The sequence below is a fragment of the Gopherus flavomarginatus genome, chromosome 10 (assembly GCF_025201925.1).
Source record: "Gopherus flavomarginatus isolate rGopFla2 chromosome 10, rGopFla2.mat.asm, whole genome shotgun sequence".
NCBI classification, from domain to species: Eukaryota; Metazoa; Chordata; order Testudines; family Testudinidae; genus Gopherus; species Gopherus flavomarginatus.
Genome location: NC_066626.1, coordinates 2,639,284 through 2,664,439, shown reverse-complemented (window position 1 = coordinate 2,664,439; position 25,156 = coordinate 2,639,284). Strand labels below are relative to the sequence as shown.

The 25,156-nt window shown below is 42.3% G+C and overlaps 1 protein-coding gene across 13 annotated transcripts in view; it reads right to left on the bottom strand.

Moving 5' to 3' along the window:
• USP40 (ubiquitin specific peptidase 40) overlaps positions 1 to 25,156 on the bottom strand; it is a 69,200-nt gene that overhangs the window by 6,372 nt on the left and 37,672 nt on the right. For 9 of the 13 annotated variants that reach the window (XM_050969381.1, XM_050969384.1, XM_050969378.1 and 6 more), the window contains 14 exons: positions 24,288 to 24,345; positions 23,453 to 23,506; positions 21,390 to 21,478; positions 20,732 to 20,818; positions 18,868 to 18,904; positions 13,432 to 13,496; positions 12,503 to 12,577; positions 11,572 to 11,698; positions 8,521 to 8,615; positions 7,171 to 7,289; positions 6,637 to 6,702; positions 6,156 to 6,366; positions 3,392 to 3,487; positions 2,853 to 2,947 (listed from right to left, as the gene is read on the bottom strand). In XM_050969381.1, coding sequence (XP_050825338.1) covers positions 2,853 to 2,947; positions 3,392 to 3,487; positions 6,156 to 6,366; positions 6,637 to 6,702; positions 7,171 to 7,289; positions 8,521 to 8,615; positions 11,572 to 11,698; positions 12,503 to 12,577; positions 13,432 to 13,496; positions 18,868 to 18,904; positions 20,732 to 20,818; positions 21,390 to 21,478; positions 23,453 to 23,506; positions 24,288 to 24,345 — 1,274 coding nt within the window. Of the gene's footprint in view, positions 1 to 2,852; positions 2,948 to 3,391; positions 3,488 to 6,155; positions 6,367 to 6,636; positions 6,703 to 7,170; positions 7,290 to 8,382; positions 8,424 to 8,520; positions 8,616 to 11,571; positions 11,699 to 12,502; positions 12,598 to 13,431; positions 13,497 to 18,867; positions 18,905 to 20,731; positions 20,819 to 21,389; positions 21,479 to 23,452; positions 23,507 to 24,287; positions 24,346 to 25,156 lie in introns of those variants that run through there. The other 4 variants (XM_050969382.1, XM_050969383.1, XR_007776495.1 and 1 more) reach the window with 4 other exon arrangements.

Genomic DNA, 25,156 nt, shown 5'->3' with positions numbered 1-25,156 from the left:
TGGATTCTGTGATTTTCCATGACCTCCATATCTTCCACAGTGGCTGGTGCGGCTGACTTCAGGGCCTCCGAGCAGCTGGCCTCAGGGGCTCCCAGAGACCATCCAAAGAGCGGTCCCTGGAAGCAGCGGCTGGGGGCAGTCAACCCCCAGCACTGGAGCAGGGCTCCCAGCCCAGCAGGGGTCCCCCAGAGCAGTGGGAAGTGAAGATTTAGTCAAGGGTATTTTTGGTAAAAAAGTCATGGACACGTCACAGGCCATGAATTTTTATTTATTGCCTGTGACCTGTCCATAACTTTTATCAAAAATACCCGACTAAATCTTAGCCTTACTCATGACTATTTCAGTTGCCAAAACGGATGAACATGTGTCTGCTGAATCAATTGCAGCCTGAAGTATGGCCTTAATGACCAACGTGCCTTCCTCCAGACTAGCTTGGAATTCAAAATGATCCTGTAGAGGTAGCTTATCTGTGAATTTTTCCATCTGTCCATAGTGTAAGGAGTCATATATGGCCATTAGCACCAGATAGTTCAAGATCTGGAACCGGAGGTTGGCCGAGAAGGTCCAGCGTCTTGCCCTCTTGGTCAGCTGGAGTGGAGCATGGGTGTTGTTGTTTACCAAGCTGCTTAGCAGCCTGATTCACCAGGGAGTTGGGCGGAGGATGAGAGAACAGGAACTCAGACTCCTTGGGTGGGACATAGTATCTTTTGTCCGCCCCTTTCACAGTTGGGGACACACATGGCCGGGGTCTGACACACAGTGCATGCAGGTTGCAGAATGTCCTCATTGATCAGTAAGGCCACTCTGGACAGTATCAAAGAATGCAAAATGTCTAATAGGTAGCACTGCTTGTTCTGCATCTCTTCCCATGGTATTTTGAGGGCATGAGCTATCCTATGTAGCAGGCTCTTGAAATTGATGGTAGTTGTCTGGGGGAGAGAAGGAGATTGATAACAGTCTCATCCAGCGATATTGAGGAACATTCTTCTGGATCCACCAGTGTGGGCTGATCAGGGTATCATCTAATCCTGGTTCTGAGCATCTACTCGGCAAAGGACAGGTTGGTGATACAGAAGAGTCCTCCCATATTGAACAGGACAGTTCTGAAGGTAAATATTAGGGCCATGAGCTCCAATATGCTGCCATATTATTACAGCAGTGTAGTCCAGAGATACCAGTAGATCCTGAGTTAAGGTAAGGGAGGGTATTGCCATGGGACTTTCTGATAGTCATGTCTTCGGAATGGAAGCGGTGGGCCATATGTAATCTCCGGACCTTCAGATTCCAAGGAGGAATTGGAGTCCTGCATCAATGGTGGTACTGATGGACCCAAGAGAGTCGTATGAACATGGCCAAAATGTGGAATATTGGATATGGAGATGGGCTCCTTTTAGGAGGTGAGAGTACTGGGGCACACAGAGAGTGCATCTCTCCCACTGTCAACAGTTCATGAGGCCCAGGAGTGGTTGCGAGTCTCCCTGGAGTCAACAGCACCTGATCGATGGACGGAACCAAGGCCAGTAATGCATCCGACGAAGTGGGTATTCATCCGTGAAAGCTCACACTCCAATACGTCTGTTAGTCTATAAGGTGCCACAGGACTCTTTGCTGCAAGGCCAGTAAGATTCACTGGTTCCGAGACAGGCATTCACTGGACGCCGGTGGAGCTGGTGCCTGGGTGTGCTGGTCCATAACTAGGACTGCCGAATCTGGCAAGCAATGCAGGCTTTTGTCCATCTTGTGTGTCTTAGAGCATGGTACCCCTCCTTGGCCAGAGCTCACGGACAGCAGGGCATCTTCCTTAGCCCTGGACGAAGAGATACTGCCATGTTTATGCGTGTGCTTCCGTGACTCATGGCTAGGCTCTGGCGTGGGTGCATAGCACCGGTACCGGGGGAGCCAATCTGGGGTCCCAAGGCAGGAGGTGTATTCTTGGAGTGTTAAGGGCGATGTATGGGGGGTCACCGGCCAGGGGGGTCATCGGCCAGGGTCTGACTGTGGCCCCATGGTGACCTCCAGGAGGTACTTCTTAAAGTGGAGGGCTCTGCCTTCCCTTGTACGGGCAGGGAAGGAGAGAGATGCTATACCTGAACATAGTGTGGGCTTCCCCCAAGCACTAAAGACAGCACTGGATTTCGGTCTTGAGGGAGAACAAACAAGAGCAAGAATCCTGGCCTCTTTGTCATGCTCCAGTACCCAGAGTAGGTTGCTGGAGGCAGGGGATTTTTGGCAGGGAACCAAGCTGATGTCCTGAGTCCGGAGACTTGCAGGACTTTCAAAACACAAGAAAACTACTACATAAAACAACAAAATCCTGAATAAAGAAAGTGTGTGTGTGTGTGGGGGGGGGGGGGTTGAGAAAAGTTTGGAAAATGTGTCACCAAGGATGAGAAGACAGTTGAAGCTCCGACTTGGACCATGCGGTGCGGAAAAGGAACTAAAGATGCAGTCAGTTCACCCTGCCCTTTACCACTTCGGACGAATCCATGGGGCAATGCAAGGGCACATGCACGGACTGACACTACTACTTTGAAAAGCTCTGGCCACATGGCCATTACCCTCAGTGGAATACAATACGGACCATCACTCGAAGAAGAACTGAGACCCACAAGTTGAATGGGTTCATGGTGCAGAAATAGTATTAAAAACAAGAAGGTTTTGAATTATTTTTATTCAATGCACCTCCTTTGGTACTGTCAGGACTAAAGACTGTTACTGGGTGTTGACTATCCTTAGTTACATCTTCTGCCTCAAAATATCACAGCACTAAAAATCTGTGAAACCTGGTGAAACCTGGTGAAATCTGTGAAACCTTTGCATATCTGAGAACATAAAAATACTGTAATAAATACCTTTTCTTTTTTTCCATTGCAAGCTGCCTCTGCGTCTCCTTTCCAATATCATCTCTCACAGTACTGAAGTCCTTACCCTCCTCAAGTAGGAGATTCTGTTGCCAGAAAGTATTGAGTGCATTAGTTTATTGTTTTTAGTTCTCATAATATATTACATCAGCCTCTTAGCAGTTTAATACATTTGGCTGCACATATTTTTAAAACTTACAATCTTTACACCAAACCACTTGGATTACTGAATATGAAATAATACAGAGTGGTGGGATCCCCACAGTACCGGCAGCACTCTTAAATTAGGCTGATAAAGAGCATCGGGAGAGGAAGGAACAGGAACAGTGCCCTGTCTCCACTCTCACGCAAAGTGGTGACAGATGTTTATATGTAGTCACTGTCATACCCATGCAAAGGAATACAGAAGAATGAGGCAGAAATCAGGACACAGCAGATATTATTACTGTTGAAACTACGTGCTTGTTCACTAATACGACTGGCTGTTAAATCCCAGCTATTTTCACAACTGTGTTAATTCTTAAGTTTACCTTTACACCGATAATGTCTCCATCTTTCAGGTGAAAGGGTGCTGACTGCAAACTCTCCTGTTTTTTCTTCCGTTTCCTCTTTGAAATTTGCTGGGTCTGAATAAAGCCAAAGTATCAAAGCGTTCACATGTCCTAAGCCTAGATTTCAGAGATTCTTAAACTGATTTTTGTTGGTTTCACCTTCTAAGGTATAAAACTCCTGTGAGCAGCTGCTCTTCAGCAACTGAAGAGTCTTATTTATTCTGAGAATTGCATATGCACCTATGTCAACCAGTTTTCCTCCAAGTAGGCCCCTTACCCTCATTCACCATGAGGTTTCCCACTAATCCTTCCTCTCCTCCATACACATACTTTAAATCTCCCACATCCCTCTGACAAAGGAGGTCTAGATTATACTGCATTTATAATCAGTTAACTATGGTCCTTAATCAGAGGATCTGCTTACTTCAGCAAAACTCTCAGTGTTACTTCCATAAACTCATTCCAGCACCTATGGGATTAGAAAAAAACCCCAAAAGAAAAAACAAAAAAGCACACACAAAAATCCAAACCTGTATTTATGGTACATAATCACATACTAAAATGGTTTCTGGTTTTATATTTATCTCTGGCCTGCAACCTTAGCAAGCTTTTCAATCTACATAAGCAATTTCTAAAGTACAGTAAAAGAAGCAGAGTGGAGCATTTCATCATGTGATCAATGCCACTTCCATCCACCCCAAAGGGCTTTTACCTCATTAACATTGCAGAACTTTCAAGTTCTACTGCAGGGGTGCCATTTCAGATTGCGGAGGGAGTGGAAGGGGGGACCAACTGTGATTCCAGGGTCTACTTAGGCACTTGAAAACTCTAGGTTTTTGATAGATAACTTAGCAGTTAGCTGACGGGAGCACTGTATCTAATTCCTCTCTAAAAGAAAGAAAATTAAAATCTTCTGGCAAGTCACTTAAGGGACATTGGTTAGGTTTAAAATTTTAAATGTATATTCTTTTGTTACTAACTCTGCAAAGAGCGACTGACCCCACCAGGACTCCTGGGTTCTGTCTCAGCTCTGGGAGGGGAGTGGGGTCTACTGGGTTACAGCAGGGGTCATATGTAAGGTTATATATAAGAATATCAGAATGGCCATACTGGGTCAGCCCAAAAGATCCATCTAACTCAGTATCCTGTCTTCCCACAGCGGTCAATACCAGGTATTACAGAGGGAATGAACGAACGGAACAAGCAATCATTGAATGATCCATCCCCTGTCGCCCACTCCCAGCTTCTGGCAAACAGAGGCTAGGGACACCATCTCTGCCCACTCTGGCTAATAGCCATTGATGGACCTTTCCTTCATAAACGCATCTAGTTCTTATTGGAACACTGTTATAGTTTTGCCCTTCACAATATCCCTGGCAACAAATTCCACAGTTTGACTATGAAGGAATACCTCCTTTTCTTTCTGTTAAATCTCCTGCCTATTAATTTCATAGGGTGACCTCTAGTTCTCGTGTTATGTGAAGGGGTAAATAACATTAATTTCTCCACACACGTCATGATTTTATAGACTTCTATCATAACCCCCCTTAATCATCTCCTTTCCAAGCTGAAAAGTCTCAGTCTTATTAATATCTCCTCATATGGAAGCCATTCCATACCCCTAATCATTTCTGTTGCCCATTTCTGTACCTTTTCCAACTCCAATATATCTTTTTTGAGATGGAGTGACCAAATCTGCGTACAGTATTCAATATGTGGATGTACCATGGATTTATATAGAAGCAATATGGTATTTTCTGCCTTATTATCTCTTTCCTAATGATTCCCTACATTGTTTGTTTTTATTGCCATTGCACATTGAGCAGATGTTTTCAGAGAACTATCCATAATGACTCCAAGATCTCCTCCTTTTTCTTAAGCAGCTAATTTAGACCCCATCATTTGTATGTATAGTTGGGATTATGTTTTCCAATGTGCATTACTTTGCATTTGTTAACATGAATTTCATTTGCCATTGGGTTGCCCAGTCACCCAGTTTTGTGATATCCCTTTGTAACTCTTTGCATCAGCTTTGGACTTGAGTAACTATCTTGCGTAATTTTGTATCATCTGCAAATTTTGCCTCCTCACTGTTTATCTCCTTTTCCAGATCATTTATGAATATGTCGAACAGTACTGGTCCCTGGAGGACACCACTGTTTACTTCTCTCCATTCTCTTCATTTATTCCTACCCTTTGTTTCCTATCTTTTAACTGGAGTGCCTGGCAATGCTTTCAGGATCATCTAACGAACCTTAATTTAATTTAATGACAAGCCTTTTGTTATCTTAATCACTCTGCCTCTGTTTATAGACAAACTCCCCATCCCAAAAGTGGAAAATGTGAGCAGCACACAACTCATAATACACATTACACTCAAGCTGTGTTGCAGTTCAGAGCTCCGTCTGGGGTTAGGGCATGTGCTGTGAGCAGACCTCAGGTATGAAATGGGGTGGGGGCTCCTAAATGGCGCCCCAGTTCTACTTAGGATGGCTTAGGATGCAACTGAACTCTCACTGTCCTTCCACTGACTTCAGTAATAGTTGGATCAGGCCCTTAAAGAATAACCAGCACCATTCACTTCCAAATCCACCTGACGGGTAACACTGAATGAAATGTGTGTTCAAATGTATTTAAAAACTTTCCTACTTTATTTTTTTATTAACAGTCTCTGCAAAAATTAAAATCATTGGCATCTGTCATTCCAGTTCCAAATTAGTTCCTCTGTCATTTCAGATCTTACCCAGCTGGAGATTGTCATCCACTCAAACTTCTCTGGGAAGTATTTTGCAATTTCGATTTTCTCCACAGGGAGAGAATAGTGAGCAGCAAGTCTATGCCTCAGTGCCCATGCTGTGCATTCTTTGGAGGTATCCCACACCAAATCCACAGAGTGGTAGTAATCCCTTTCCCCGGGTATGCCCATCTGCACCCGAAGCAGCAAGTCACTGGGGCTGTGATCAGAAGAAATAAAATAAGGGGTAACAAAGTTCTTGTGAATCAAGTTTCCAGGAGCCATATACATTCCTGATCAATTCTTCTCCTTCTAAGGAATAGTTCTGCTGGGAAATAAGAAGTAAAATAATCTGGGTTTGAAATAAAGTATCCTAGAACAAAGCACTGGCTGGAACCTTTACAGAAAGATTTAAGTTAAGAACTGCTAGATTAAATCTCATCTAGTAATGCACGTCAATAAAATACTAATAGGTATTTGTAGTACTTACCCTAGATTCTCTTCCTTCTGTAAAGGCTCTATACAGATTTCTGTTCTGCCTCCCAGTTTATATTCACTAATAAAGAAAGACAGATGAGTTTTATTAAGATTACACCTTGGTTTTGTTTTTTTAATATTTAAAAATCATGTGTTATAATTTGACAAATTACAGATTAAAGCGCTGGAAAAACTCTCTCATGTTGAGTTGGAAAACATAAGTCATAGCCTGTTTGAAAGCAACAAGAGAAAAAAAAATCCAGTAAGGTGCATACTGCATTTCAAAACTTCTTTAAAATAAAAATAAAAAAAAGTTAGCATAACCAATAAACATAGCCTGATTAAAAAAATAAAGACAAAAACATGATATTCCAGATGAAAAACATCTAATTTATAACAGTTACTCAACTCACAACATTGAAATTACCAGGAATGGGTTTTCTGTTAATATTGACTGAACTGGTATATTTCTCCACCAATCCATCTCACAATCCAGTCATGTAGCGTTGCAACAGACTGAAGGTTGAGTGTTCAATTAGAAACCTACTTGAGTTGTTGCTGGTTGTTTCGTAAAAGCTTGCCTGGGCGCTTACTTTCCAATGTCCAGGCTCTGAGAAACTCAGGAGATGGGACACTAAGCTCCTGGAAGAATGGCAAGGTCATGGCCTGAAAAAAAACCAAACATCTCTTCAATAATTTCAGTTGCCAGTCTAGTTGCAAAGATGTAGTAATGGCACACAATGTAACCCATTTGACTGATCCTCTGTGCAGTATTTAAGCAATTATAAATAATAGAGAATGAATTTACACAGATCTACTGCTCTCTTGTCCACTTAACTACTATCCGGTGAGGACTACAAGGGGTGGATTTCCTTTTCAGCCCCAAAACAAATCTGAGTGAACTCCCTCCCCAACATTCCTCAGTTTAACAAACAGTTTCTGAGATTCTTTGAAAACACTTACAGACTCTTTTTTATATTTTGGTTTTAAAAGTGAATGAGATGAAACATGATCATTCTAGCCAGGTGCCACATAAGCTTTCCCTACTCTTTTGCAAAAGGTATATCAAATGCACATTGCTGTTTTCATTCTGACTTGGTTTCTTTGATGTGCATAAAGGATGTAAATGTTCAACATGGCCTTTCATATTAGTTGGCCACAAAAGAAGTGTTTGGCTGAAACCAAGCTGTTCCAGTCTAAACTAAAGTGACATGTAATGTGGAGCATAGTTAAGAAGATAGTCACCCACGCAGTGAAAATGGAACAACCAATTGCGTGAATAATGTGCCCTTTGCAGTGGAATTGATAAAAATCTATTCAGTTAGTTATGTTTTCTTGTCTAAAAGCTTGCTACAATTGCTAAGGCATCAGGAATAATTACTAAAATGTATCTTAGATTCCACCCAACAGGGCCAAATCCATATTTTCCAAAATGACATAACCAGGTCTTCTTAGCACCCAAAAGCATTTACTGAATCATTAAATTAAATATATGAAACAAAAAAAATAATACAGGAACAATTTAGAAATGGAAAGTAGTTCTTTTGATAGTGTTTGTAGAGGTGTATTTCTCTCTTACTTATCACTTTTACAATAACAAGATAAAAGTAGGCCTGCAAACCATAAAAGGTAAAGTTTCAGATGAAGTGCAGCATGACTCTAGCAGTTGGGAACATGTGAAAGGTAGAATGGCAATTGCAGGAAACAGATACTAGGAAAATGTCTGAGCTACATGCTCATATTGCCTGTTGGTACTTACCACTGAACATGGCATATAAGCAAATGCCACAATAGAACATACTGGAGATGAGGGGAAAAGGAAATAAAAAATATATATTAATATAGCTCACTTATGGAATCACAGTAGCATGGTGACATATAAAGGATAATATCTAACCTGAATTTTCAAATCCTCCAGAAAAGCTTCTCCAGAGATTTCCACATCGCCTGCATAACAGAGGCCGATGTCTGACTGGACATATGCTGGGGAATCTTTAAAGAGATCAGTAGATAACAGTTAAAGAAAACTGACATTATATAACCACATGTATTGTTCTATACCGGGGTGGGCAAACTTTCTGGCCTGAGGGCCACATCGGGGTTGTGAAACTGTATGGAGGGCAGGGCAGGGAAGGCTGTGCCTCCCCAAAGAGCCTGGCTCCCACCACCTATCCACCCCTTCCCATTTCCAGCCCCCGACTGCCCCCTTCAGAACCCCCAACCCATCCAATCCCCCCTGCTCCTTGTCCCCCTAACACCCCCCCCCAGGACCCCACTCCCTATCCAACTTACCCTGCTTCCTATCCCCTGACTGCCCCCCCAACCCTTATCCACATCTCCACTCCCTGAAAGGCCCCTTGGGACTCACACCCATCCAACCCCCCCTGTTCCCAGCCCCCTGACTGATCCCCCCCGTTCCTTCCCCCCTCCCCAAGATCCTCCACCCCATCAAATTGCTCCCTGCTCCCTGTCCCCTGAGCACCCCCCAGGACTCCCTATCACTTATCCAACCCCTGCTTCCTTACTATGCTGCTCAAAGCAGCGGGAGCTCGCAGCCCCGCCGCCTGGCCGGAGCCAGCCACGCCACCACACTGTCTGACAGAAGCAGTGGGCCAGAATGCTGGCAGCACAGCAAACTGAGGCTGCAGGGGAGGGAGGACAGCAGGGGAGAGGCTGGGGGCTAGCCTCCCCGGCCGGGAGCTCAGCAGCCGGGCAGGATGGTCCTGCAGGCCGGATGTGGCCCGTGGGCCGTAGTTTGCCCACCTCTGTTCTATACAATACCTTGCTAAAAATCCTAACAGTTAATGAACAGTCAATTCAGTGTTCAATAAATGTAAGATTTCACTTTCATTTGTTTAATTAATCATCCTCTCGCTAACATTATTATATAATTTGATAAAACCTCTAATCCTTTAGTAGGGTGCAGAACTGGAAAGAATTCAGCCTGTCTTAATACTGCAAATTTCAGCTTATGACTGATTACTGTCAACCACAAATGAAGAAATTCTTAAAACCTCAAAGGCAATATTGAACCAATTACACCGCTACCTCAACATAAAGCTACCCAATATAACACAAATTTGGATATAACGCGGTAAAGCAGTGCTCCGGGGAGGTGAGGAGTAGGGCTGCGCACTCCGGTGGATCAAAGCAAGTTCAGTATAACATGGTTTCACCTATAACGCGGTAAGATTTTTTGGCTTCCAAGGACAGCGTTATATCGAGGCAGAGGTGTACCTCAAAACGAGTAGTGTGTCAGATTTACCTCCTAATAACTTCTTGATTAGAAAGAAAGTATGTGCTTACTAAGTAGATCAGAAACCAAGGCAGTGTGTAAAATAACATGATTTTCTCCTCTGCCAATAGATGTTAAAATGGTGTTCAACACCACAGGTACTAGGAGTTAGACAAGGTAGCCCCAATGAAAGCGATTATCTGAACAGCATTCCAAGACGTTTGGTACAGCTCTACATCTTACATAGCAAGCGTGGGAGATACTAATTAGTGAACATTTATGCTAATTTGGAAGGGGGTAACAAGTAACAAGAAAAGAGATGATGCCGAGTTCTTCTGTAATGCAACAGAACTCTGTACTGAAGAGGAGGGTTTTTTTCTTCGCTTGGCAGAAGCAGGAAGTGAAGTAGCTTTGTTTTTTTCCAGTTTGCATTATTTCTCCACCTTCTTTTATTCCTTCCCCACTTCATTTCATCTTCCTACTTTAATTGGTTTTGTCTGATTTTATCAATTTTAAAAGAGCAAACATTTCTAGAAGAAAGCAATGTACGCATCACCCTTAGCAGCTATGCCTTATTTACTCACCCATCATTTTACAGCTTATGAAAAGTTAGATATCTACACTATCCCACAGTTCAGATTACAGAGGTGTGAACAGCAACAAGCACTGAAGTGCTGTGCCGTAATTAACCAGTGTGGATGCTGTGGGTGCAAATTATAAGGTTCCTAGTTCGCATTAATGTGATCCTCTTCAAATAGGACATTAATGTAATGTAACATACACGTGGGAGGAGTTACAGCGCAGCATGTTGGTGCACACTGCTATTCACAGCCCCATAATCCAAACTGTGGGGCAGTGTACACAGCCTAAGGACTGTGGTTAGATGTTCAGCTGCATGTGTATGGTTTTTTTGTGTGCTGCCCCAGCTCTGCGCAAACACCCGTCACAGCAGAACTGGAGCGATCCATCCAATAACCACAAGATCCGTTGAGGTACGAAGGCGCCCAGCCAGGTTTATTGTCAACAAAGCACGGTAATCGCACTTGGCAGAGTCTAGGAGGATACTAAGACATGTATGCCCGTGACAATGGACGCAGTTCAGTGAATGGCGGGACTTTCCATTCCCCCCTCGGCTGGGTAAAGATACTCCCTCTGAAATACATTTTTATACCCTAATACAAACAAGGTAGTAGTGCCTCTGACATAGTTAGTTACTGCACTTTGAGGTGGCTAATTATTACCCATCACCTTGTACATGTTGGTTCAATTAAACCATTTTTATTACATACTGTCATCCTGACCTTATCTTTTAGGAGAGGTCAGTGCATTCCTGTTATTCTTGGGAAATGTTTATGTATCATCCCTAATATTGGAATGTTCTGGTACCACTTAATATCAGAATATGTTTCCATAAGAACTTTGTGTTTAGCACTTCTTAGGAAAGTGTATTTTTGCATTATTAGCTCTGTTCTTGCCAGATTCTGTCTCATACCGAGCCTCTAATACAAGGGCTTATGTCTTAGGTTCTCTTCCTACTACAAGGACCAGAAGAAGATTGTACAACCCATAAAATATCAGGCCCTTCAAGAAGATATTCTACAAATATTGTTGCCTAATTGGTAAATATGGGCTGGCCATTTGGTTTTGCAAAAGGCAACTCTCTCTACTCAAGAAGTTCTTGGAAACCTTTATTTCTGAACACCCACAACTCACCTCCTGCTGGAGATACTCGCAATGCCCCCATCATGCAGGTCATGCAGTTCACTTGATCCTGCATACTCTCTTGCTGTCCAAAGTGTATCAAAGGCTTGTACCACCAGATGGGCACCTTCAGGAATCCCTGTATAGTGAATGAAAAATACTTGATTACTCACTTTCTGTACTATTACAAGTAAGTTAAGTTTGATTTTTGCATCAACAGAGAAGAGTATTAATCTGCAATGTTAATTTTCCACCTTCGTTTTTTTTCTAATCTTGTTTTGTGTAAAGGACTCCTGCGTGGGCCTTGGATTCCTGTTTGTTCTACCTGTATAGGGCCCATGGAGAGGGTTAGGTGACAAAACTGGTTACAGCATAACGACGTCACCCATACTCAGAGTCTTGTAGAGACTGAGACATGGTAAGAACTAGCTGACTGAGGCTTAATTAACATGAGACCTAAGTGACATTGTTAGTTTGGGGAAAAGCATCAGGCTGTATGACAAAGATTACATCTGCTCCTCTGACAGGGGTGATTGTCCACCTTTGGTGACACTGCTTCACATTATGGGGCTCTGATTCCCAACTGCTCTTAGACGATCCAGAAGTGGAAATGACCAGGATTACTCTCTCTGTCCACATCTGATCAGAAGGTTACAACCATTTCTTTCTGAGGAAGACATATCATCACACACTTCTTTGTCACTTCACTTCAAGCCTATTGCAATGTGCTCTACACATTTTAAAACCATTTGCGAATAACCTGATACAAAATGTGGCGGCCTGCTAAGTAGCATCTCTCACCATGTGCACTTTACTGTACAGAGATCTGGACTGGCTGCCTGTTGGTTACCAGGTGGAGTTTCAGGCTTTGTTTTTGACTTATAAAGTTCTAAATGGCTTAGAACCTGCCAAACTGTAGCATGACACAAAGTGAAAATGTTACCTTGGGCGGCAGTTTCCCTTCAGTTATGACCAAAGTATCTCCACTGCAGACATTAAGCTCCCTCAATCTGGCACCCTGCAGGAGCAGAAAGCATACTGTATTTTGTTACGTGAATGAGTTCTTTCCACTTGTAAAAAGCACTCTGGGTGTGCAGGCCTTAAAGCCACAGGGGCTTGTTTTTCTATACAAGAGCATTTTATGCCAAAAAAATCAAACTTTACTCACTTTCTGTACTATTAGCCAGAATGGGTAAGGAATGTGTCCCTAGCCTCTGTTTGTCGGAGGGTGGAGATAGATGGCAGGAGAGAGATCACTTGATCATTACCTGTTAGATTCACTCTCTCTGGGGCACTTGGCATTGGCCACTGTCGGTAGACAGGATACTGGGCTGTATGGACCTTTGCTCCAACCCAGTATGGCCATACTTATGTTCTTAAGCTTCATCTGGCTGTTCATTACTTGATGGGGACTCAACATCTGTTCAGACGCACTAGACGAAGCAGGAATTTGGACTATCATACTGAGTCACCACCTGACCAAATATCGACACCAATGTACACGTCTTCCCTTTATATGGGTCTGTGTTGCAGGTATAATAGTCGTCCTATTGCTCTCTGGTTCCCATTTCCTCTGAAGCTCCCTAAGTTATCAATAAATAATACCTAGCACTTATCAGTAGGTCTCAAAGCTCCTAACACATCAAATCCTAGGCTTCAGGAAACAATTTTATGGAAAATCTTTAACATTAGCCACAGCAAATCACTACAAGGCAAATACTTTGTGTGTTACATATTCTGTGTGTGTGTGTGTACATTCTCACTCTTGCCAAATCACCAACAACATAAAATAGGATGTGGCCTGCAATATACCACAGACCCAGAAGCCCTTAACATATTTGCTTTTTAATGTAAAACATAGAGTTCTCTTACTTCCTCGCTTAATGCTTCTCCAGCTTCATAGCACCAATCGAGTCTTCTCAAATGCCAGTTCTCACCTGCAAAAAGCAGAGCACTGAGAACATTCAGCAAAATATCACTATTACAAAAGAATATGTAAACGCACTCTTCCCAAGAGTGAGTAATTCATACACTTCTCAACTTTGACAAATGTTAGAGATTAAATGGATGCCAAATTTAAGAGAATTAAAACTAGTTATAAATACCACACATGCTCAACTCCCTAAAACAATTTGTTGTTTTGCAACCACATTTTCCTATTTTATAAATGTTTCTCTCTCTCTCTCTCTCACTCTCTCTCTTCCCCTAACCCAGGGATGGCCAACCTGAGCCTGAGAAGGAGCCAGAACTTACCAAGATACATTCTAAAGAGCCACAGTATTATGTAATGATTATATACTGTGACAGACCCAAACCAGTGGGGTACAGAAGTCTGGTAGAGGGCAAATATACTGGTCACTGGATAAGTAGTTTTCTGTTCCCTGAGTGACCAAAGCAGGGGCTGCACTAGAGTAATCAGGAACCTGCTAGAACCAGTTAAGGCAGACAGGCTGATTAGATCACCTGCAGCCAATCAAGGCAGGCTAATCAGGGCACTCGGGTTTAAAAAGGAGCTCACTCCAGTCAGGGAGGGGGGAGCCAGAGGAGAGGAAGTGCTTGTGAGGAGCTGGGAGCAAGAGGCACAAGGAGCTGAGAGCGAGAGGGCATGCTGCTGGAGGACTAAGGAGTACAAGTGTTATCAGACACCAGGAGGAAGGTCCTGTGGTGAGGATAAAGAAGGTGTTTGGAGGAGGCCATGGGGAAGTAGCCCAGGGAGTTGTAGCTGTCATGCAGCTGTTACAGGAGGCACTATAGACAGCTGCAATCCACAGGGCCCTGGGCTGGAACCCGGAGTAGAGAGCGGGCCCGGGTTCCCCCCAAACCTCCCAACTCCTGATCAGACACAGGAAGAGTTGACCCAGACTGTGGGGAAGATCACTGAGGTGAGCAAATCTGCCAGTAAGTGCACGACCTACCTAGGTTGAGGAGGAACTTTGTCATAATACATATGTGTATGTATACACACACACATACACACACACAAAATAATTTGATAATGTATATTTATTATGCATTTGTAAGGTATAGTTAACGATAATAATAACTTGTCTTAACGTTTTACTTAGTGGGACTTCTGGCAATCTTTGCTTTCAACAATTCCCTTGACGTTTGGTTTGTGCTCAGTTGTGCTCACACGCAGCAGTTTTCTTACTGATCAGCGCTTGGATTTCACATATTTGAGCGTTGAGAAAACAGACTCACAAAAGATAGGTCGAGGCAAACATCAAGATTAATTTTAGGGCCCCACCTCTGAGGTTGGGGTATTTATCCTTTGGTACAGATTTCCAGAAAGTAAGGATCCCCTCTGTCTTCTGAACAGATTTCAATCTGTCATCTTCCAAAAGTTCTATTATTTCCATCTGGGATGCTGCTTCATCAATGACTAAAGGGGGCTTCAAACAATCGGTTTCAGCACTAAAAGGGCCAATCAGAAATCTGATCCGAGGTCTTTTCTGCTGCAAATCTTGGAATCTTTCCTCAAAACTGTCCTTAAGATCTTTAATCATGCTCGCATATCTAGTTGTGCTCCGTTTTAGGGGCTCTGCTGCATCTTCTTTTGATCTTCTGGAAGTTGTGACATTGAGGGAAAGTGTGTCAGATCTCCCTCAAGCATTTGTCTATGAAACATCTGCAGTTTGTTCATGAACGCAAATACACTTTGCACTAGATCAGACAGCAACCAGAATTTTCCTTGTAAGTCCACGTTAAGTTTATCCAAATGCAGCAGCATGTCTGCAATAAATGCCAAGTCTAGAACCCACCCAGCATCTGTAAGGTCAGGGATGTACTCTTTGCTTCCCCTCCATAAATAATTTTACTGGTTCCAGGAGCTCCAAAAAACAAATAACATTACCTCTCGAGAGCCACCGAACTGCGCAGTGAAATGGCAAATCAGCAGGGAAGTTGTCTTCATCCAGTTCTTCGATTAGATTTTGAAATTGTTTGTGATTGAGTGCATTTGAGCGAATGAAATTCACAATCTGCAAGACTGGTTTCATGATGTGATCAAGTTTGAGATTTTTAGATACCAGTTGCTCCCGATGAACAACACAGAGAAATGTCCAAAATTCGAGAAAGCTCTTGTTAGACTTACAAATCCCCGCTAATCCATTCACAGATTGCCCACATGGATGGAGTCCTGTCTGTTGCAATAGCAGTGAGCTTCTGTAAAGAGAAGTGCTGTTTCACAACTAGCAACATCAATGCCCTCTTTAGATCTCTTCCACAAGTTCTGTCCTTTAATGGCACGATATCCAGGAGTTCTTCCATTACAACACAGTCGTCAGGCACAGTCCAGACAAATACCGATAATTGAGGTTTATCCTGTACATTGCACGACTCATCCAAAGCAATGCTCAAATACTCACACCACTGAAGTTGCAACTGCAGTTGCAATGCAATGTCACTGTTCAGGTCGGCGATTCTGTGTTCTATTGTGTAGCGTGAAAGCTGCAGGCCAGAAATTTTCTTCTGTAGATTCTCATTCTCGGGTGACAGGATTGAAATCACATCAGTGAGGCACATTTTTATAAACTTGTCTTCAGAGTAAGGCTTTTTTGCACGGGCTATATACCTAGCCACATAATAGGAGGTTAACGTTACAGTCTGCGATCAGGTGGCAAATCTGGTAAAGAAATGGGCTTCTACATCTCTTTGTTTTTTCAAAGTTTTCAGTTTTAAAGTGCGGAGTTCAGAATCTTGTGGGAATTCTTGATCCACATGTGCTTGGCTAGAAGTGAAATAATGCTACAAGTCTGAAGATTTGAACTGAAAGACACATATCTGGCAAAGAAGACACATGGCCTTACCATTACGTTTAACAAAAAAGTACTTATTCTCCACCTCCTGTTGGAAGCCTTGATTTTCATCTGTGTATTTTCTTTTCCATTTCAACTTGCCTTCCATTGTTAGATGGTGTAAGAAAAATTCTGATTAAAAATTTCCACACCAGCTAGTGGTCACTGCATACTTTACTGAAAGAGACACAGGCTCCAGCCAGGGATTGCTGGACACCTCACTCTGCTACATGCCCTATCTTTAACTCCACCCCTTTCACCAAGTCCCCATCCTCACCCTGTCCCACTTCTTCCTGCCCCATTCCGCCCCCTCCCCGTGAGCTGTTTCCTTGCTCCTCCCCTTCTCCCTTCCAGAGCCTCCTGGTGCAAAACACAGGCAGCAGGCAAGGCAAGAGGCAAGGGGACGGAGGAAGAGGCAAGGGAGGAGAGGCTGTGCAGCGGGTCCTCGCTCCTCCCTCCCTCAGCGCCTCCCGCCTGCCGCTATCAGCTGTTTCGTGGCACAGCGGTGGCTCTGGGGAGGTGGAGGAGGAGTGAGGATGAAGCACTCAGCCCCTCTTCCTCCGCCCCCAGAGCTGCCTCAATGCCGCAAAACAGCTGATCACGGCGGAAGGCGCTGGTGGAGGGAGGGGTCCTGGGCACTGTGTCCTCGCTCCTCCCCCTCCCTCCCAGAGCTGCAACACCCTGAAACAGCTGATCATGGCAGGCGGGAGGGGGAGGCGCTGATGGGGGGGGGGGCGCTGGCAGGCAGGAGGCACTGAGTGGGGGACGAGGACTGATAGGGCTGCCTGTGGTTGCTGAGTACCCACCATTTTTTCCCCAGAGTCGACTCCTGGCAGGAACCGCAGATTTTCTTTTGAAGAGCCGCATGCGACTCTGGAGCCACCAGTTGGCCACCCATGCCCTAACCAGAGGAAACTAATAAGATATAGAGGGGAAGTGAATTGGCAGCTTCAAAAAATGATGACAAATACAAAGAAAACAAAATGAAAAAAATTGAGAAAAATTAATTTTCAGTTATAAAAATGTTAAGCGTTACTTGTAGGTATATTTTCAAAACAGATGTACGATTTAAGTTGATGATGGCCTCTTAAAAATGAACACAACTGTTGCTGTATGAAAAGGGTATTTTTACTACCTCCAGAATTTCAGGGCTGATTTGCCCTAGTTCTGGGATTATGATATGTTAATTACTGCCATAGAAAGAGCAGAATGAGTACAAAGCATTTTGGAAGAGCAGTTATGTATGTTCCTGAATTTTTCTTCTGAGGAAAGCATTATAAAAATGTTTTTATATATTTACATTTTAAGGTCTAAAATTTGACCTTCCTAAACTAAAATCCCTAAATCCAGACAGAATTATCTTCTTAAAGTACAGGAAAAAAGCATGTCCAACAGTCTTTTTGAGTGGGGGGAAAAAGAATCCAAGTGATTTGAAACACAAATTTTATTAGAAAGAGAGGACCTAGTTCCACATGAAGTTCAAATTAAGGCCTAATTCAGCTTTTCAGAGTTGGTGATATAGAATAAGAACACGTAAGGAGCACAGTACTATTGCTTTCATGGCAGGGAAATCTAGACATCTCTACCCCAATGTAATACGACCTGATATGACACAGTAAAGCAGCAGGGGGGCGGGGCTGTGCGCTCCAGTGGATCAAAGCAAGTTCAATATAATGCGGTTTCACCTATAATGCGGTAAGAATTTTTGGCTCCAGAGGACAGTGTTATATCGGGATAGAGGTGTACTTACAGAAATTAATGAAATTAATGTTTTTCAAACATGAATTTACCTACTGGGTGGCGCACACACATACAGAGAAGTTTTAGATTTTCGCTTGGCTGCTAAACATGTATCGTAATACTAGTAAATGAACGTAGATGAAAATGTTTTCTGAACATGAACTTTCCTATTATCTGACTTGTTTAAATTTGCAACCTTTACACTAAGATAGAATATTCTATCTAATACATATTAATTTCAGTGCTCAAGATAGAGGAAACGATGCATCGTTTTCTCCTTTTTTCAAGCTATTTCCATTTTTTAACCAGCAGCAATGAAAAATGCTGTTCTGACAAAACCACCAATATAGACAGTAATTCACTAAATAGCTTCCGCATGCTTATTTCATTTAACACCTTTAATCGTGGAATGGTCCAAAGCACATGCTCACATTAAATTTCACTTTTACAGCTTTGTGAAATTTTGTGAAATTGATTTGTGAAATTTGTGAAAGTGATTTAAAGATCTCTTTTTATTTATTGTCATCATTGAAGTCAAGGGTGAGTTTTTGCCCAATTTAGACTGGCAAAGTACAAAGCATGAACTTTATTGGGCTGAGATTCCAGACTTTCATTCATTTTCTCCAGGCTCAACAAATCCTCTCTCTTTCACTGCATCTCACAATAACGCAAATGAGCTTAATTTAAACAATTACTTTTTAAGCTTATAGGGTGTGCAAAAGAAATCTGCAAAACACTGAACACATTAGACAAACTACCTTGTACAACTAACCTGGTAACCCAGATTTCTCCAGCATTAAGTTTAGACACTGAAAGAAAAGAAAAATACATGGTGATATTTAACCCCAGTACATAATTTGAAAAATAATTTCATTTACAAAACTAGATTTTCCAATGTGTGACCAAGTCACAGTCTGGTTCCTGATCTGCTACTATCCTAATGAATAGAACTGCATGCAAACCTTTACTTGATGCTTGTCGGAAAGCCATATCTGAGCCCTTAGAACAGAGGTGGGCAAACTATGGCTCATGGACCACATCCCGCCCGTGGGACCATTCTGCCTGGCCCTTGAGCTCCCAGCTGGGGAGACTAGCTCGCTGTGCTGTCAGCACTCTGAGTGGCGGGTCTGCGAGCTCCTGCTGGGCAGCACGGCTGGAAGAGCTGCCGGTGTAGTCTATTAAATTGCTCCTCGTAGGAATGTGCTACTTATGGTGTACTACTTATGGCTGCCAGTCCTGGTGCTCTGAGTGGCATGGTAAGGGGGCGAGGAGTGGGAGATTGGATAAGGGGCAGGAGGTCCCAGGGGGCAGTCAGGGGACAGGGAGTGGTTGGATAGGCATGGGAGTCCCAGGGGGGCTGTCAGGGGTGAGGGTGTGGCTAAGGGTCAGAGTAGTCAGGGGACAGGGAGCGAAGCGGTTGGATGAGGGGCAGGGAACCAGAGGGGTGTTTGGGGTGAGGGGTCCTGGGAGGGGGTGGGGATCAAGGGGCATGGGTGGGGTGGAGGATCCTGGGAGGGGGCAGTCAGGGGACGAGGAGCAGGGGGTTGGATGGGTCTGGGGTTCTGAGGAGGCAGTCAGAGGGTGGGAAGAGGGAGAGGACGGATGGGTGTTTGGGGAGGCACAGCCTTCCCTACCTGGCCCTCCATACAGTTTCAGAACCCCGATGTGGCCCTCAGGCCAAAAAGTTTGCTCACTCCTGCCTTAGAATATAAAATTGTTTTCATGTATAAAATGTATGAATATACAAATTTTAATATTCTAGAGGAAGCAGCTTTCACAGCCTGTCAGAAAATAGACTTGTGCTATCAATTTATCACTTCTATAAGAGGACTACCGTTGTGTAGGAGTTTGACACAACAACTTCCTCCCACAGGTTTCCTTTACTAAAATAAGGCCAGAATCTTAAAAAGCCCAACACTCTCTCTGATTACTTTTAGTCTAACTATGTGCATGGTAGATACTATGAGTTTATGCTAGTTGCAGGGCATCTGCTATGAGGGCAGGCAGATGTTTCTTATATTTGCATTAATTTGTGGGAGAAAACATCTTGACTTCTATACATCCATGGGATAGAGGTTAAAAACTATATATAAGTGTCTTCCAAAAGATTTTGAACCCACATAATGTGTGTCCTTATGTTCAACACCAACACTTTGCCTTAAAAGTCCACAGGACCAGCATATGCATGTTATAAAGACACAATGACTCCAAAACATAGACCTCTCTTCAGTTTTCAAAAAGACTAATTCTACAACAAAACTGCAGATCCAATCACTTACACCCCACTTAATCGTGATCAGCCCTGTCATAGTATTACATAGCGCTATATGACTAATAAAGTGACACTACTTGTAAAGATGATCACATGACCATGTCTAAGTCAGCTGGATTCTGATCAGTCCACAGGCAGACTCCTCTCCCCACCGTCTTTAGGGAACTCGACATTTCTCTCCCCTTTTGAAGTTTGAAGTTTTCCCCAATAAATCTATTTCCTCGGGGCACCAGCTGTAACAAGGATGCTATTTTGAAGCAATACACACTAGCAAGCAAGGAGTATCCAGGTGCAGAGGAGCTGGCATTGGAGTGCTAACGTATCCATGCAAAATGAAAGATTTCTGTAGCACTCCTGTAATTACCTCTCTCACAGATGCAGTCTCTTCCACTACTATCTCCATCTCTGGGGTTCCCTGCAGATCATTCCCAATAACAAAATACAGGAAGAGCTAAGAAAAAGATAGCACATCAAATTAAAGCTCAGGGATCATGCAGCATGATTTTATGTATACGTATAATAGATTTACTTGATTTTTAACTCTAGAAAAAAGCTAAAACAGACTACTTCAGATGCAGTACAAATATGGAGGAGTCCATCATAATTACTTATCTAAACTGGCAGAAGATATAGATAAGAATGAAAACAGGGTTAGGTTTTCTTTGTATTCACTGCATGTGCATGTTGGTTAATTACGGCAGGATTGTCTCTCTAACAAAACAAACAGCACTGAAATCCTCTTCTGGCAAAACATACAATAGGCAGTCCAGATTCATCTTACAGTTAAAAATGAAATAAGGCGCTGAGTCTAGTAAATTACAATGTTCCTGCTACCACTAAGTCTCCAAAGTGAGTAAGTCTATTAGCATATTTCATAAAAGGAATGAGCATTTCTCCTATACTGCAATTAATTCTACAAAGTGTTATGACAAGAAAATACAAATCAGGAATATTGGAAAATGTAAACATGACCAAAGCTCCTTTGTGCCAAGTCCTCTTTTTGTGTTTCCCAACTCTTTTACCTGAGTGGAAGTTGGAGCTTTTCCATGACACAGTCCCAACAGGCTTCCCATCTTTAGCTCTGCTTCTTTGACAGTATAATCCTCAGGCACTTTAAAGAGGAGAAAAACACAGAAAACACAATAAAAGTTTGCTTCTAAAAAATATTAGTGCTACCAGTGTGTTCATTAAAGTGATGATGCAAACACTTAACTGTTAATATATTTATTCATGCATAGTTATCTGATCCATTCTAAAATCCTGCCATTGTGTATCAACTTTAATTATTTAACAATTGCGACAACGTTCCTCCTCTACCTTGGTGGGTCCTGCACTTATTGGCAGACTTGCTTGCCTCACAGATTCACTAAGTGGGTCGGGAAACAGCCCAGAGACCTTCCCCTCTGGTAGAAGCCACAGTCCAGGTCAATTCCTCCTGTGTATGATCAGGAGTTGAGAGGTTTGGGGGGAACCCGGGCCCGCCCTCTACTCCGAGTTCCAGCCCATGGCCCTGTGGACTACGGCTGTCTGGAGTGCCTCCTGTAACAGCTGCATGACAGCTACAACTCCCTGGGCTACTTCCCTATGGGCTTCTCCCAACACCTTCTTTATCCTCACCACAGAGCCTTTCTCCTGGTGCCTGATAATGCTTGTACTCCCCTCAGTTTTCCAGCAATATGTCTTCTCATTCTCAGCTCCTCACATGCATGCCACAAACTGAAGTGAGGTCCTGATTAGCTAGCCTGTCCTAATTGATTCTAAGAGTTTCTTAATTGGCTCCAGGTGTCTTAATTATCCTGCCTGTCTTAATTGGTTCCAGCAGGTTCCTGATTACTCTAGTGCAGTCCCTGCTCTGGTCACTTAGGGAACAGAAAATTACTCATCCAGTGACCAGTATATGCGCCCTCAACCAGACTCTTGTACCCCACTGGTCTGGGTCTGTCACACAATATTAACATTTACTTTGCAATGTTTATAGGAATAGATGTTGTAAATCCACAAAGAGGGATTCTACTTTTCCTGAAACAGTTAGCAAGCAGCCTTAAAAATGAAAGGAGCTATGGACTCATTTTTAGCAAGATGCAAATTACTCTATTTTCTTTATACATTTATTTACATGGCTTACTTACTGAATACTAATAGTTCTTTTCATCTACATACAGTATATTGTACTGGGGACCTGTTCACCTTTTGTGCATTTCTGCAGTGATCCAGCACCCAGTTCCTAATTAATACACGACTGGTAATAAAGTATTTAATATTAGTGAATTCAGATGCAAGTAATAAAAGACGACAATTAAATGGTCTATTTGTCTGATAGTGGAATGCTAATAGATAAGTATTACTATTGGAAAAAGTCTCCTGTTTTGATTAAGTATGGAAACACCATGAAATGCTGATTCATCACTTTAATGTGATATTAGATTTGTATATAGGAGCTGAGTGAAATTGTTACCATGAATAGTTTATTTGGTCAACCTGAAATTATTTGGCAAACACAATAAGAATTCATGAATAGATTCGACATTACAGAAAAACTGAAATATTTCAGTAATATAAAAACAAAACAGTTTCATTTCAACATTACCAAAATATTTCAAGTTTTTGGACTGGAGTCACAAAGCAGCCTGAGGCAGCAGCGGTAGCAACACCACAGCCCTCCTTTTAGCTTTTAGTCCCGTGGTAAGGGTCCAAATCTGTCTCTTCTTGACAGGGAGAAGTGATTTGAACATTGGTGTCCCACACTGCAGGCACATATCCTCATCACTGGCCTATGGGGTATTCTGGGGTGGGTCTCTGTCCATCTCTTCTCTCAAGTTGTTCCAGTTAGTATTAACAATTAGCCAGAGAAGAAACTGGAATTTGGGTCTCCCATGTCTCAAGGGAGCGGCCTAGCCATTGCACTACAGAACAACCCTTACTTTCTCCCTGGCCCAACGACTAGTCATTATAATTATGAATGACTATGAACTGCCATTATCCATTATTCACCCAGCTATACTTGTATGTTCTATTAAATGAGAAAAAAAAAGCAACTATGCATTTTCTCCTTAATTTTCTTTTAAAGATTACTAGAGTGGCTTACCTGGAGAGAGAAGCTTCCCTTTTCCGTTAATAGGTCTGAGACAGCTATCATCCACTACAATGGAGGAAAAAGAAGGACAAGATGGACTAAACAGATTCAAATCAAATTAAATTTGGCTCAGCTGTTTGGAGTGATAAAGGACGGAAAATTAACAAACTAGCAGGTTTAGCTAATTAGAGTCATCTCATATAGTCGAAAAATTGTCGTCCCCAAGGTGCAACACCAACATCACAACTTGGTAGCACTTCTCAGAGGTCCAGAAAACACTGCTAGCCTTGCCTTCTCGGCTGGATATTACTTTCCCTTTATAAAGTCAGCCACCTCAGCAATAAGGGCTTGAATATTGCGGTTGGCCAAAGTTTCCAACTTTGGACACACATTTTAAAAAATGCATTGAAATAAGTCTTAAAGGGAGGGATAGAAAGTATCAGTCTGACAGGAAAGCAATTTACCGGTCTCAGAATTGCTTTCACATGCAATGTGTTTGGTTTGTTTTTTTTAAAACAAGATGACACAGTTATTTGACCTGCAAAAATGGCTTCTAGCAGAAGTAGTGGGTGGATATAAATGAGGTACTCCTAGAATAAGTATTTTTTCAACAGCAGTCAGTGTGGTACATTGCAGTATTTTTAGCCAGGAAGATTTGCCATTTTATTCACAACTAGAGGAGTCTTAAATTCCTTACATCCTGCAGTAGACAAAAATTATTAGAAGTCTTAATAGTAAATATTACTTGAGATAGGGAAGTTAATCTCCCTTTCGCAAACTATAAAAGCCATCCAGCAAACTGCAATAACCATATTACCAACTAAATAATTATTGAACAGTTATTTACCTAGCTCCTCCCCTAATCGCAGCTCCTGTATTGCCTTAATTTTGATATCTGACATCACCTAAGAGAGAAATATTAGTGACTACGTAATATAATGGACTATGCAAAAAGAGAATGCAAGCTGTATGTATATATACACAGCATTCAAGCACAAAGAAAGACTATTACTCTTCATTTAAAGTGCATTAATTTCTCTTTCATTTTGCAAATCTGAGAAAAGATCTCCTTAATATATTACTAATTTTCATGGTCACATTTTCGGATTTTTAAAACCATCAGCCCCCACCACCCCGCCCTCCAAAAAAAAAAAAGCAAACACAGTATCATCAGACTACAGAGCAAAAGAAAATGCACCAAAAAGGAACGAGAAACTGACGCACTATGCTGCACATAATGTTTAATATTCTTTCTATAGAATTAAACAACAATGGGAGAAAGAGCAAGAGAAGCCTCAGAGGATTTATATCTTATGACAAGTTTAGGAAAGTGAAGTTGTATTTAATGTAGAAGGAGATTAAGAAGACAACTTAGGTGTATAAAATAACGTGGGTAATGAAATCAGATAAAAAGGTTTGAGGATATGGGAATAAGATTTAAAAGATAGAAGAGTTAGAGATTTTGTACATGAAAAGAAGCAATAAAGGATGTGGACATGAATATGTTAAAAAAAAAAAAGAGAGGAATTACACAGAAAACAAAATCTAAGTTGAATCATTAAAATAGCTTTAGATGAAATGCACAAATTCCTTCTGTTCTTTAACTGTTAAGATCTTGCCAAAACACACAGTCCACCATTTTTTCCCCATCGCACCCTTGTAACAAGGAGAACTATTTTCTTCATAAAGAGATATTTAAAGTTCTGTTCTCCAGCA